Source organism: Ailuropoda melanoleuca, chromosome 9, assembly GCF_002007445.2.
Source record: "Ailuropoda melanoleuca isolate Jingjing chromosome 9, ASM200744v2, whole genome shotgun sequence".
NCBI classification, from domain to species: domain Eukaryota; kingdom Metazoa; phylum Chordata; class Mammalia; order Carnivora; family Ursidae; genus Ailuropoda; species Ailuropoda melanoleuca.
In genome coordinates this window covers 27,930,016-27,944,851 of record NC_048226.1, presented here as the reverse complement: position 1 = coordinate 27,944,851, position 14,836 = coordinate 27,930,016, and the positions used below count along the sequence as shown (strand labels likewise).

The window sequence follows — 14,836 nt, the reverse complement described above, 5'->3', positions numbered from 1 at the left end:
TACTATAAACAATTGTATACTAACAAATCAGATAACTTAGGAGAAAAACCAAACAGATAATTCCTAAAAACGTACAGGTTACCAAGATTGAATCATGAAACTTGAATCCAGAAAGTAGGAAATCTTAGGCTCATAACAAAAATGAAAGTTGAATTGGGAATCAGAAATCTCCGAGCAGAGAAAAGCCCAAGACCACATGCTTTCATTGGTGAATTCTACCAAATATTAAAAAAAAAAATTAATGACAGCATTTGTCAAAATTTTACAAATAATGGAATAGAGAGAACACATTCAGAATCACTCCATGAGGCCAGTACTACCCTGATACCAAAAAAGGATAAAAACAGTACAAGAAAAAAAGTGTGGTTTGTCTGATACAAGTATTGTGTAAAAAATGTTTTTCCACCCCTCACTTTGAATTTGCAAGTGTCTTTAGGTCTAAAATGAATCTCTTGTAGGCAGCATATAGATGGCACTTGTTTTTTCAATCCGTTCTGACACCCTATTTCTTTTGACTGGAGTATTTAGTCCATTTACAGTCAAAGTAAATCTTGATAGATACATATTGCCATTTTATTACTTGTTTCGTTCTTTCTGGAGACTTTCTCAGAACCTTTCTTGTCTTTGTCACTTTTGGTCTCTCCTTTGCACTGAAAGAGTCCCCTTTAATAATTCTTGCAGGGCTGGTTTAGAGGTTGTGAACTCATTTTGTTTTCATTTATCTGGGAAGCTCTTTATCTCTTCTATTCTAAATTATAGCCTTGTTGGATAGAGTATTCATGGCTGCAGATTTTTTCCATTTAGCACATTGACTATAGCATACCACTGCCTTCTGATGTGTGAGGTTTCTGTTGAGAAATCTCCAGCTAGCCTTATGGGTTTTCCCTTGTAAGTTAAGGACTTCTTTTGTCTTGGTGCTTTTAAGGTTTTTTTCCTTTATCACTATATTTTGCAAATTTAATTACAGTATATCTTTGTGTTGGCCTGCTTTTGTTGATTTTGATTGGAATTTTCTGTGTGTCCTAGATCTGGATGTCTGTTTCCTTCCCCAGATTAGGGAAGTTTTCTGCTATTATTTCTTGAAATAGATTTTCTGTCCCTTTTCCCCTCTCTTCTTCTGTTACTCCTATCATAACAGATGTTTTTACATTTGATGGAGTCACTGAGTTCTTAAATCTATTCTTGTGTTGCATAATTCTTCTTTCTCTTTTGTTCGGTTTCATTATTGTCCATTATTTTATCTTTGAGGTCACTAATTCATTCCTCTCCTTCTTCCATTCTGCTATTCATTGCATCAAGCCTGTTTCCATCTCATTTATTTCATTCTTCATTTCTGATTTATTCTTTTAACTCTTTTATCTCTGTTGTAAGGGTCTCACTGATGTCTTCTTTTCTTAAGCCCTGTGAGTATCCTTATGATTGTTGCTTTAAATTCTTTATCAGGCATGTTACTTATGTCTGTTTTGCTTAGATCTCTGGCCATGGCCTTGTCTTGTTCTTTCATTTGGGATAAATTTCTCTGTCTTAGCATTTTGTCTAAGTCTCTGCCTTCTTCTCTGTGTTAAAAAAGCCAGTTATGTCTCCTTCTCCTGAAAGTAATAGCCTTCTGAAGAAGAGGTCATGTCATGCCTCAGGTCTGAAACTTCATGGAGTGTCTCAGGTATGTGCTGTATGTACTCTGCTGTTGTGTTTTGGCTGCTCTGTTCTTCAGGCCAGTTGTCTGCAGAGGCTCTCTCTGCCTGCTGGGGGCAGTGTTCGATCCTTGGCCTGAATGTGGCAAGTTTTAACTAGATGTGCTCTGGTGTGCTTTTGAATTGAGACCTGACACCAACTCTACCAGAACTGAGGCCTTGCAGAACTCTCTGGTCAGGAGATGTGATATGGGCAGGCATTTAATAATCTTCTGTGGGTGGCCTACCATGCTAGGACTGAGGCAAGCTTGACTGAGAAGTGCAGTTCTGCCAGAGTGCAGGGATGTGGGGCTTGGTGTAAGCAAATTAGGCAGCCAGTGTTGGTGCTGAGCTGCTTCTCTCAGATGGCTCTGTGTTTATGCTGAGGGGTTGGGAAGAGAAATGGTTCCATCTAGCTCTTTTGTTCCCAGAGAGGCATCTCTGAATGCTGTGCTACAACTCAGGGAAGTGCTCTTAGAATAGCGAATAATCTCCCTACTGTGTGCCCCAGGTGTTCTTCAGATCACTATTTCCACACTATCTGCCCCTGGTTTTTGCTTGCCTTCTCTCCGGGAGCAGGGCTGTGCCCTCTGGGCTCTATCCCAGCCAAGCTTGCTAACTTTTAAAACTCCAAATCTTTAAGCACTGCTGGTTGCAAGAACTCACAAAGTTCAGCCCCTCTCATTTTCCAAGCCAAAGTCTTTGGCGAAATGTTCTCCTTGTGCATTCCCCTGTGTGCTTGTCTCTCTCCTGCCCTTGCCTATGACCAGGGCTCCCTCCCCTCTGCAGTACCTGAGATCTGATCCATTTCTCCCCTAAACTATGTCTGTACTTCCTACCTTCTTCAGTGTGACCTCTTCTCTCCCTTTAGGTGTAGAGTTTGTCCTGTTAGTCTTCAGGCTGATTTCTGGGGGATGATTTGATAGTTATCTAGTTGTGCTCCTGGGACGAGATGAGCCTAGGGTCCTCCTACTTCACCACCACCTTGGGTTCATTCTGTGACCTTTTAGAATTTTTAACATAATTGTTCAAAAAATTACATTTAGAAATAAAATTCATAGGGCCAGAAGGACTTAGAGTTGATATAAAAACAATAGGAAATCTTCTTTAGCACTTTACCATTACAAAGTGTTTTTATATATATAATGCATTTGACAAGTTGGAAGTTGTTATTCTCATTTTACAGATCAATAAATTGAATCTTCAAAAAAGTAAGAACATTACTCAGATTGTAATTGCAGAGATTGAAATAGAATCTAAGGTATTTTACTTTTTTCTGTTCCACTAGTAAAAAGCAAATTATACATGCTTTGCTATCAGTAAGCACTCAGGATATATATGTTGCTAAGAGGGACTTCTTACAGAATGGAAGTAGCTATAAATGTTTCAAGTATTTTTCTATTAAATTTTAATACCCAGAGAATAATCTTGAGCTCTTCTCCTGTGTACTATGAATATGACAGAGTCATGCAGTAACAGTATGAGGCCAATATGTTTCCTTTAAATTTACTTTGTCTCTGCTGTTAATGAAAAGTAGGTTTATCTTCCTCTTAAAGTGTATAGATTATATTTTAACTTGTTGATTATTGTAACTATAAGAGATATCTAGCTTTTTTCTGGTTTTGAACTGTTTGTTAAGTGTGTTAGTAACAGGAAAATTACATCTGCAGTTCATTTTTTAAGGTTATAATTGTGTTCAAATATTTGTTTTTCATTTTTCCTTATTACATTTTAGGCCAGCATGGGCAGTGGGAGTGTGTCTTTCTGTGGTATGTCTATGGACTGGAATGATGTCCTTGCAGATTATGAAGGTATTTTGTGTGTGTGTGTGTGTGTGTGTGTGTGTGTGTGTGTGCGTGTGTGTGCGCGCGCGCGCAGCTGGAGTAATTTAAAGTAGATTATCTTAATAAATGGAGTTTATGTATAAAATAAATAATTTGGAGTGGGAATGCTGATGCCTTTTAAAAGTCTGTTCTCAAATGTTGGTTTTATAGAACTATGTGGTTAAACAGTTACAGTGGTTTTCTTTTTTTCTGGGCAGCTCGTGAAACTTGGCGCCAAAATACATCATGGGGGGATATTGTAGAGGAGGAACCTGCTAGACCTCCAGGCCATGGAATTCACATGCATGAAAAACTTTCCTCACCATCTCGTAAAAGGTCTGGCCTTTGAAAATTAATTTGAAATGTTTCACAGGAGGGAAACTAGCTACTCTTGACTATTAAGTAGAGTTGCTAAACAACATTTTAAGGCACATTACTCAGGATAGTTACAGATTCATTGAAAAGTGACAACGTTTTCCTGAAATGTTAGGCCAGAATTAGTTCTGTATACTTTTTATATTTATTTTAGGAATGTTGAAGACTAAAGAAAATATTTTTGGCTTTATCATGTAAACATTTGTGTCTTCTGTCCATTTGTTTGTGTTAATAGAACAATTGCAGAATCTAAGAAGAAACATGAAGAAAAACAAATGAAAGCACAGCAGCTAAGGGAAAAGTTACGTGAAGAGAAAACGTTAAAGCTTCAGAAATTATTAGAAAGGGTGAGTTTTTAATATTTAGAAAACTCTGATAGCCTTAAATTGATGGGCTGATTTTTAACTTGACTTTTTTTTTTTTTTTGGTCTAAGAGAAGCTAGCAAAACTATAAAAATAATTAAATTTTCTAGGAAACAAAAACATTTCTACCTATTGAATTACAGATGGTTACCTGCAACAAAGAAAAAAATTGACATTTCTAAATTAGCTCGTAATTTGATGTTTGCAGAGTTGGCATAGATTACTGAAGATGCACTTTGTCTTTTGCCATTTTCATGTGGGCGTTTCTTTGGGGAGTCTTGTGGACAGTGTAGGATGAGTTGGTAGGATAGTTTGAGCCTCAGATTACCAGGTTTGAATAAGTGGGCACTAATTGAATTTATAGAAGAGATTCTTAGAGTATTTAGAGTGTGTAACATCTGATCAGTGTGATACAGTGGGAAGAGCATGGGGTCTGGAGATGGCCAACCAGGGATCAAATCCCGGTTTTACCACATAATAAAATATGCCCTGGGCAAGTTACTTGACAATATTCCATTTCAGTTTCTTTATTTGTAAAATGACAATTATGATTATTAAATTGATATGATGATTAAATGTGGCAAGTATGTATAACAGCATAGTGTTAGGATGGCTGTTGCTCATTGTATGGTCATTCTTATTGTTACTTCAACATGGCAGATATAGGCGAGTACTGTATTATGTGCGCTGTATTACAAATGACCTCAAAACTTAGCCGCTTAAAATAACAGACGTTTATTAGCTCACAGTATCTGTGGGCAAGGAAACTGGGAGTTCCTTGCCTAATGATTTTTATTTGGAGTTTCTCATGAGTTTGCAGTCATGCTGTTGGCTGGGGTCAGTCATTTGGAACTGAAGCATCCACTTTTGTTCTCATTCATGTGGTTGTTAGGCAGGCTTCAGGTCCTTTTTGCCAGTTGGCCATAGACTTCAGTTATTTGCCATGTGTGCCTTTTCACAGTCCAAGTGTCCTCATGACATGGCCACTGGCTTCCCCACAGAAAATAGTCCAGGAGAAAGGGAGGAAAGGAGAAGGGGATGGAGATGGAGAGAAGGAAAGAACAAATGAGCTGCCAAACTTGAAGCTGCATTGCCTCCTATAACCTGATATTGGAAGTGAAATGCCATACTTTTGCTGAATTCTATTAGTCACAATCCTGATACAGTGTGGGAGGGAATTACAGAAGGATCTGAGTACCAGGTGACAGATTCTGAGAGCCATATTGGAGTCTGTGTACCTGTCACAACATGACAAAAGATATGTGACTTATAGTATAGGTGACAAAAGATATGTGACTTATAGTATAGGAGAGCTCCTTTGTTATCTTCTGTACTAGAAAGTAGTACTAATATGCAAAGGTGAAAAATATTTGCATTGGGGTGTCTGGCTGGCTCAGTCGGTGGAACATGCGAAAGACTTGGTCTCAGGGTTGTGAGTTCGAGCTCCATGTTGGGTATAGGGATTACTTAAAAATAAAATCTTAAACAAATATTATTTACATTACTTATAATGTATATTTTAAATTTGGGAGAGGTAATTGGACCAAATAATCAAATATTTTTAGAAATGAGGTGTAATATAAGATTCTGTTAAATACAGTAGAAAAGACTGGAAAAAGAAGGAAATCTGTGACTTTTTATCTGGATCTCAAGAATTTGTCATTATTTTTATCTTTATCATTTAGAATGAATAAATCAAAATGAAAAGCAGACTCCATGTTGTGGGATTCTATAAGAGTTAATATTTAATTTTCAGCTTTAGAGAAATGCTGTAACACAACTGCAACTTTCCCTCTTACTGTGTCTTTTTTTTTTAAGATTTTATTTAGTTATTTGAGAGAGAGAGGGGGTGGGTGAGCATGAGTTGGCGGGGGGAGGGACAGTGGGAGAGGGAGAAGCAGACTCCCCACTGAGTGGGGATCCATCCTAGGGCCCTGAGATCATAACCTGAGTGGAAGGCAGATGCTTAACCAACTGAGCCACCCATGCGCCCCTTATTATGTCTTTAAGACAAATAAAATTATATAGTTTATTTTCTTATGTAATATAATCTCCAAATACTCATGTAAACAGAATAATAAATTCTTGAAATTGTACAAGATGTTAGAGGTTTTGGTTTAATTTTTCCATTAAGGTAAGTATCTGTTTGATTTTAATGATAAATCCACCTTCCATTTGTAAATAGGTTATTGTTTCAGCACTGTTTTACATATGTGGTCTCATTACCAGAATTCTCTGTAGCTCACAGAATTGAACAGATACAGAATCCCATTTTACAGGTGTGAAAACTGAATCCAGGGGAGGTGAAGTACTGTTTCCATGTCACATTACCGATAATTGGCTGACCAAAGGGCTTTGAAGATCTGTCCTCTAGCTCCTCATCCAGTGCTTTCTGTATCATACTTTTTTAGGTGGTTAAACACATAATTATATAGCTAAAATTCAACTGAAATGTTAGTTTTATTTCCACTCATGTTGAGCCAGCTTTTGATTTTTGCTAGCAGGTGACCAAGGTAGATTATGAACTCAAAACAGCCTGGCTTCCTAGTCTGTGTTCTAAATCATAAGTCATGCTCCTTTAGGTCTTTCTAGGTTCTAGACTTTGTAATTCCTAAGCTGTTTATCTGTTAAATTATTATGTCCGATTATCTCACTCTGTGTAGGAGAAAGATGTTCGGAAGTGGAAGGAAGAATTATTAGATCAACGACGCAGGATGATGGAAGAGAAATTACTTCATGCTGAATTTAAGCGAGAGGTGCAATTACAAGCAATTGTTAAAAAAGCACAAGAGGAAGAAGCGAAGGTATATCTTAGATGCTTTGAACGTTGAATTAGTTGCTCAAGTACTTTTTTCAGTTGTTAATATAAGAAGCTGATATTTATGAAGTGATTATTCTGTGGCAGAATAATAGGCTCACTTAAAACTTATTAGGTGCAATATCATATACTTAAAATAATCCTATGAGATACGCATTAATTTTTTACAGCTTTTTTGAGGTGCAATTGACAGACAATAAATAGCACATATGTAAAGTGTCAATGTGATGAGTTTTGACATGTATATATTCCTGAAACCTCAGCACAATGAAGATAATAAACAGTTCATCGCCCTCAGAAGTTTGCTCACGCTTCTTTGTATTCATTCCTTCCTCCAACTCTGTTATTGTGCAATTGCTGATCTGCTTTTTGTCACTATGGATGTTAGCATTTTCTAGAATTTTATATGAAAGGAATCATACAGTATATATTCTTTTCCTCTGGCATCGTTCACTCAACATAGTTATTTTGAATGTCATCCATACTGTTGTGTATATCAGTTCCTTTTCATTGCTGAGAAGTATACCATTGTATAGAAATACCATAATTTGTTAATCCCATCACCTGTTGATAGGTATTTGTTTACTTTCTTGGTTTTTGGCCATTATAGATCTAGCTGCTGTGAACCATCATGTACAAGTCTTTGTGCAGATGTGTGCTTTCATTTTCTTGGGTAAATACCTAAGAATGAAATAGCAGAGCCTCATAATAGGTTCATATTTAACTTTTAAAGAAACAGTTTTCCGAAGTGGTTATTATATAGGTTTCCCCCACTGTCTGAAAGTGGCATGTTCCTATGAAACCTTTTGTAATCTAGAATGGCATAAAGATGCAATTACCATTAATTTATATGGGAATTTTTTTGAGCATTTCCAGACCCCCCAGAAAACCACTTTTAGGTTTTTCTGATGTATTAGCGCACATCTTGCTAGTGGATGCACAAAAATTGAGATAAAGCACTGTTCACAAACACAGTTCAAAACTATGGTGGCCTGACACTGAGATGCTGAGTGTAGTTCCTGAGGAGGGAGCTTGGCAGCGCCACTCTTGCTGTTTGGGTTGTGCTAACTCTGTAATGGCTCACTGCAAAACAAACACTGAACACAATTTTTGCTTTTTGCTTTATTTCATAAAGCAGAAATCCTCTTTGGATTTCTTTTGGTTGTGGAAACAAGTAATAATGTAGGTCTCTCATAAAAGCAAAGTGGTATAATGAGAACTTTTGAAAAGCAGGGTATATTTGTGGTATTAGACATTCTTACCAGCAGTGGATGAGAGTTCTAATTAACATTCTCACCAACATTTGACATGGTTACACATTGTGATTTTAGCCACTCCATTTTAATATGTGTGTATGGTATCTCATTTTGTTTTAATTTTCATTTTTGAACATCTTTTCATGTGCGGATTTCATATATTTATCTCTTGTTTGGTGAAATGTATGTTCAAACATCTTGTTCATTAAAGTTTGATTGTTTTATTAAGTTCTTTTTTTTTTTAGCTTTACTGAGGTATAATTGACAAATAGTAAGGTATATAAAGTGTACAGCATGATGATTTGATATTCACATATGTATGCATTATGAAAGGATTCCCCTCATCAAGTTAAATAACACATCCATCACCTCACATATTTGTGTGTGTGTGTGAGAGAGAGAGAGAGAGAGAATGTTCTGTTCTCTGAGAGTATTTCAATTATACAATAGTATTATCAAATATAGTCACCATGCTGTACATTAGATCCTCAGAACTTATTAATCTTGCAACTGAAAGTTTATATGCTTTTACCAACCTCTCCCTGTTTCTTTCTCCACCCTCAACCCCTGGCAGCCACTTTTCTACTACCATGCAGCATTTGTCTTTCTTTATGTCGCTCATTTAATTTAGCATATTGCCTTCCAGTTTCATCCACATTGTCACAAATGAAAAGATTTCTTAGAGGGCTTCATGTATTTTCGGTATTAAAATCTATGTTTTGCAAATACTTTCTTGTAGTCCTTGGATTGCCTTTTCCTTTTCTTCTTTCTTCTTCTTTTTTTTTTTTTTAAGATTTATTTATTTATTTGTCAGAGAGAGAGCAAGCATGAGCAGGGGAGGTGGCAGGCAAAGACAGAGGCAAAGGGAGAAGCAGACTGAGCAGGGAGCCCAGTGCAGGACTTGATCCCAGGACCCTGGGATCATAACCAGAGACGAAGGCAGATGTGTAACTGACTGAGTCACCCAGGAGTCCTGCCTTTTCCTTTTCTTTTTTTTTTTCTTTTTCTCTTTCTTTTTTTTTTTTTTTTAAAGATTTTATTTATTTATTTGTCAGAGAGTGAGCACGAGGTGGGGGAGGGGCAGAGGGAGAAGCAGGCTCTGTGCTAAGCAAAGAGCCCGATGTGTGACTCGATCCCAGGACTGTGGGATCGTGACCCCACCCGAAGGCAGACACTTAACCAACTGAGCCACCCAGGCATCCCTGCCTTTTCCTTTTCTTAAAAGTGTGTTTTGAAGTTTTAAAAATTGCTAAAGTCCAATTTATTAACTTTTTTTCTTCTATACTTTGTGTTTTATTGTGTACTATTTAAAAAATCTTTACCTAAATTTAAGGTCACTAAGATTTTCTCTTTAATTTTTTTGTAGGAGTCTTAAATTTTACAATGAGGTCTGTTTTCCCTTTTGAGTTAAATTTTGTATATGGTGTGAGGTAGGGTTGAGGTTCATTTTTTTCATAGGGATATCCAATGTTCAAGTACCAATTGTTGAAAAGATTATCCTTTTTATATTGAATTGCCTTAGTACCCTTATTGAAAAGCTATTTGCCGTATATATGTATGGGTCTGTTTCTGCCTGTCTATTCTGTTTCATTTGTCTCTATGCCTGTTTTTACACCAATACCACTTTATCTTGATTACCATTATAATATCCTGTCCCATTGATGTGTATATCTATTTAGTGCTTTAAAGTTTTCAGTGTGCAGAAGTCACCTTATTTAAATTTATTCCTAAGTATGTACTCTTGTAGACATGATTGTAAATTGGAATTGTTTTCTTAATGTCATTTTCAGAGTGTTCATTACTAGTGCACAGAAATACAGTTGAATTTTATATATTAGTCTTGTCTCTTGCAACCTTGCTTGAACTGGCTTTAGTTCTAATAGCTTTTTAGTGGATTCTTTCGGATTTTCTATATATAAGATCATGTTATCTGCAAATAGATACAGGTTTACTTCTTTTCCAACCTGGATGTCTTTGATTTGTTTTTCTTGTTTTTTGCTTTAGGTAGAACCTGAAATACAGTGTTGAATAGAAGTGGTAAATGTGGACATAACATCTTTGTCTTGTTCCCAGTCTTTAGGGGAGGTATTTAGTCTTTCATCATAAAGTATGATGTTAGGTATGGGTTTTCATAGATGCCTTTGATCAGATTGAGGAAGTTCCTTTTTATTCCTATTTTCTGTGTTTTTATCACAAAGTGATGTTGGATTTTGTCAAATTATGTTTCTGCATCTGTTGCAAAATAATGTGGTTATTGATAATTGCTATATTACATTACATTAATTACATTATTACATTAATTGAATTTCATGCTTTATATATTTGCCTAATTTTTTCGTTAAGGTGGGAGGGTACATCTGGACCTTGTCACGCCATCATGGCTGGAAGTGAAAGTTTTCAACTGTGTATTATTACTGTCTTTATCTTCTAGAGGAGCAATCTGAAGGCAGATTGTTGATGGTCACACAGCCAGCATTAAAAACCAGGTCTTTGTGGTTCCAAAGCCTCTGCTTTTACTACTGTGGTTTGGTTTAGTATTCTCATTTTTTGGCCTTTTTTTTCCATATAAGTTAAATGAATTTTGATTTGTCAAACTGCGTAATATGTTTACTTTCATTATAATTTTATTAAGCCATAGTGGCTCCTATAAGCATATTAACCCAAAAACTACAGGTGAATGGTCAACTGCTGGGCATCTTTACCTGAGGATATGAGCTGTCATTTGTAATTTTAAAATTCTTAATAATCAAGGTAAACTGAATTAAGAGTCCACACTAAAATTCTTGGAAGTATGAAACACTGCTTTAAAACCATGCTACCAATTGCCACCCTGTCCATTCTCTTAATTTTTATTGCTTCTCTTCAAAAATCTGTGAAATTCCATTTTGAAATGTATTACATCAGGTCACCTGGGTGGCTTGGTCAGTTAAACGTCGGCCTTTGGCTCAGGTCATGATCGCAGGGCCCTGCTTGGTGTGGAGTCTGCTTCTCCCACTCCCTCTGCTCCTCCCCCCTGCTCATGTTTTCTCTCTCTTAAATAAATAAATAAAATCTTAAAAAAAAAGAAATGTATTATATCTATAAAGAAAATAGACAAACTGGTTTTCTTCTTGTTCTCTCATTCATTTAAAAGTGTTATGACGGGGCACCTGGGTGTCTCAGTCAGTTAAGCATCTGCCTTCGGCTCAGGTCATGATCCCAGGGTCCTGGGATCAAGCCCCACATCGGGCTCCCTGCTTAGCGGGAAGTCTGCTTGTCCCTCTTACTCTGTCTTCCCCCCACATGCTCGCTGTCTCTCAAGTAAATAAATAAAATCTTTTAAAAAATGTTATGATTGAGTTTTCTTAGGGTAATCATATAAATACCTAAAAAGTTCATGTGAACTATTGTCACATACTTTCATACCCAGACATAATTTATGAGACAGAATCTCTTCCTGCCTTTGATTTTGTCACATGCCAGTGTTTTCCAAGGTTGCCTGATCATAACAGTCATCTGATTTCTAAGGTTTTTCTTTGCGGGGTCTTTCAGTAAGCTGGAGTGGAGCTTGGGGAACTTTATTTTTTTATAGGTCCTCCAAGTGATTGTTAAGATCAGGAACTTTGGTTCAACATTCATCCAAGAATTTGTTCCTTCTTCAAAAGTAATTTTTTGTCATGTTGACGATTGAAGTCTCTGGAGTTGGATAAACTTGGATTCGGGTCCTGACTTTATCAATTAGTTAGCCGAATGGCCTTTGGTGTTATTTTACTTTTTACTCTATTCGTTCATTTTTAAATAAAAAATAAGCTTACCTACATCTCAAAAATTTTGATGAAAAGATTAAATTAGTGTATGCATGTTTTGAAGCAGTCAGTGCCGTCTCTGGTATACTGTAAATACTTTGTAAAATATTAGAATTGTAGAACACCACATCCTATTTATGTTCTACTTCTTAATTTTTCCTCAGTGCACTTTTGTTGTAGTATTACTAATCCAAGAGTGCTAATAATCCAGTCATTTTTTTCTGTCTTTAAAAAATATATTTAAGTTCTACTAGAAATTTAATTCCCTTGAGTCATGTACCAAATATATTCATTTCAGATATAATTTTTTTCTCATATATACTTATTGTGAATTCATGGAGTAAATTAATAGTCGTTTCAAATTCCTTCCTTCTTTTTTGTGTACATAGATGGTTGAAAATAAGTCACTGACTGGGGCACCTGGGTGGCTCATTCAGTCAGATGTCCTAGGATCAAGCCCTGCATCGGGCTCCCTGCTCAGCGGGGAGCCTGCTTCTCCCTTTTGCTCTGCCTGCTGCTTCCCTTGTGTGTGCTCTTGCTCTCTCTCTCTGTCTAATAAATAAATATTTTTTTTAAAAAAAAAGGAAAAAAGAAAAGTCACTGTTTAGTTGATAGCAACTATTACTGTAGCTTAAGTTATTCAGAACCTGATTTTATCTTAGATCTTGATCTGTTATTTAGTAGTATAAAATTGGCTTTTATTTTCAGTTTCTTAATGGTGTCACTGATTCATTTTCAGTTGTAACATCTACTCATAATTACACTTGATTTTAATTTTTTCATGAGGAAAAGATATCCTTTTCCTGATTTATGGCAGTAGCCCTTTTCCCTTGTGCTGTGTACTCTTGCCTGCTCTTGGAATTTGCTTCATCATTTCTTGTGCCTCCTCTTTTGCTTCCTTCCTCTAGATTGCCTACTTGTGTACTCCCAATTGTTCAGATTGTTCATTCTGTCCTTCTGTAAATCTGCAGATTTCTTGGAAAGAGCAGGCCGAGCCAATTTCCAACACCTCATCATCCATATTTTCTTGAATTTTTTATAATACCATTTTCCTCTGTGCTATATTGTATTTGCCTTTCAGAATGTTAACACTGAGTTTAAAAGGCTATTCTGAATCTTTCCATTATGAACGCTGTGAGGTACCTTTTTCTAGAGTATGCTGCACTATCTTTTCTTTTCTTTTCTTTTCTTTTCTTTTCTTTTCTTTTCTTTTCTTTTTTCTTTTCTTTCTCTTTCTTTTTCTTTCTCTTTCTTTCTTTCTTTTCTTTCTCTTTTCTTTCTCTTTCTTTCTCTTTCATTCATTCATTCATTCATTCATTTTATTTGCTTATTTATTTGACAAAGAGAGACAGCCAGCGAGAGAGGGAACACAAGCAGGGGGAGCGGGAGAGGAAGAAGCAGGCTTCCAGCGGAGGAGCCTGATGCGGGGCTCGATCCCAGAATGCCGGGATCACGCCCCGAGCCAAAGGCAGACGCTTAACGACTGAGCCACCCAGGCGCCCCATCTTGATTTTCCTTCTGCTTTTCTAACTAATCCTTTCCCGTCCTCCCTTTTTCTTTTGCTGCCTATGTTTTACTGACTTCACCCACTTCACTTGTTCTTTTCCTCCAGTATCGCAATCATTATCATTGCTTCAACTATCATCTCTCTAATGACTCCTAGATTTGCATCTTTAGCCCCATCCCCTCAATCTTTATTTTTTATTTTTAAATTTCTTTTGAACTTTAATTGCAGTTTAATTAACATACGGTATTATATTAATTTCAGGTGTACAGTGTAGTGATTCAGCTGTTCTATACATTGCTCAGTGCTCATCACTGAGCAGCTGTTTCACCCATCCTCCAACCAGCTGCTGTCTGGCAACCACCGGATTGTTCTATTTAAGAGTCTGGGTTTTTTTTGTTTCTCTGTTTTTGTCTTTGTTCATTTGCTTTTTTTTTTTTAATTACGCATAGAAGTGAAATCCCATGGTATTTGTTTTTCTTTGACTTGTTTCACCTAGCATAATACTCTCTAGTTCTGTCCATGTCATTGCAGATTGTAGGATTGTAGGGTAGTTTCTATTTTTAACGTTTTGAGGAGCCTCCATACTGTCTTCCACAGTGGCTGCATCAGTTTGCATTCTCACCAGCAGTGTAAGAGGGTTCCCCTTTCTTTGCATCCTTGCCTTTCTTGTTGATTTTAGCCGTTCTGACTGGTGTTAGTGACATCTCATTGTAGTCTTGATTTGTATTTTACCTGATGATGCATGATGTTGAGCATCTTTTCGTGTGTCTGTTGGCCATCTGGATGTCTTCTTTGGAAAAATGTCTATTCATGTCTTCTGCCCATTTTTTAATGAATAATTATTCATTTTTGGGTGTTGTGTTCTTTATATATTTTAGATACTAACCTTTATCAGATACATCCTTTGCAAATATCTTCTCCCATTCCATATGTTCCCTTTTAGTTTTGTTGATTATTTCCTTCACTGTGCAGAAACTTTTTATTTTGATGAAGTCCCAGTAGTTTATATTTGCTTTTGTTTCCCTTGCCTGAGGAGACGTATCTAGTAAGAAGTTGCTGTGGCCCATGTCAAAGAAATTACTGCCTGTAATCTCCACTAAGATTTTTATGGTCTCACATTTAGATCTTTAATCCATTTTGAATTTCTGTTCATGTGTGTTGTAAGAGAGTTTTCCAGTTTCATTCTTCTGCATGTTGTTGTCTGGTTTTCCCAACACCATGTGTTGATGAGACTGTATC

General features: G+C 36.5%; 1 protein-coding gene across 4 annotated transcripts in view; it reads left to right on the top strand.

Moving 5' to 3' along the window:
• Positions 1-14,836, top strand: part of SCAPER (S-phase cyclin A associated protein in the ER) — a 490,627-nt gene that overhangs the window by 116,474 nt on the left and 359,317 nt on the right. For all 4 annotated transcript variants that reach the window (XM_034668001.1, XM_034667999.1, XM_034668000.1 and 1 more), the window contains exons 10-13: positions 3,406-3,481; positions 3,712-3,829; positions 4,104-4,215; positions 6,895-7,035. In XM_034668001.1, the coding sequence (XP_034523892.1) occupies positions 3,406-3,481; positions 3,712-3,829; positions 4,104-4,215; positions 6,895-7,035 (447 nt within the window). The remainder of the gene's footprint in view (positions 1-3,405; positions 3,482-3,711; positions 3,830-4,103; positions 4,216-6,894; positions 7,036-14,836) is intronic.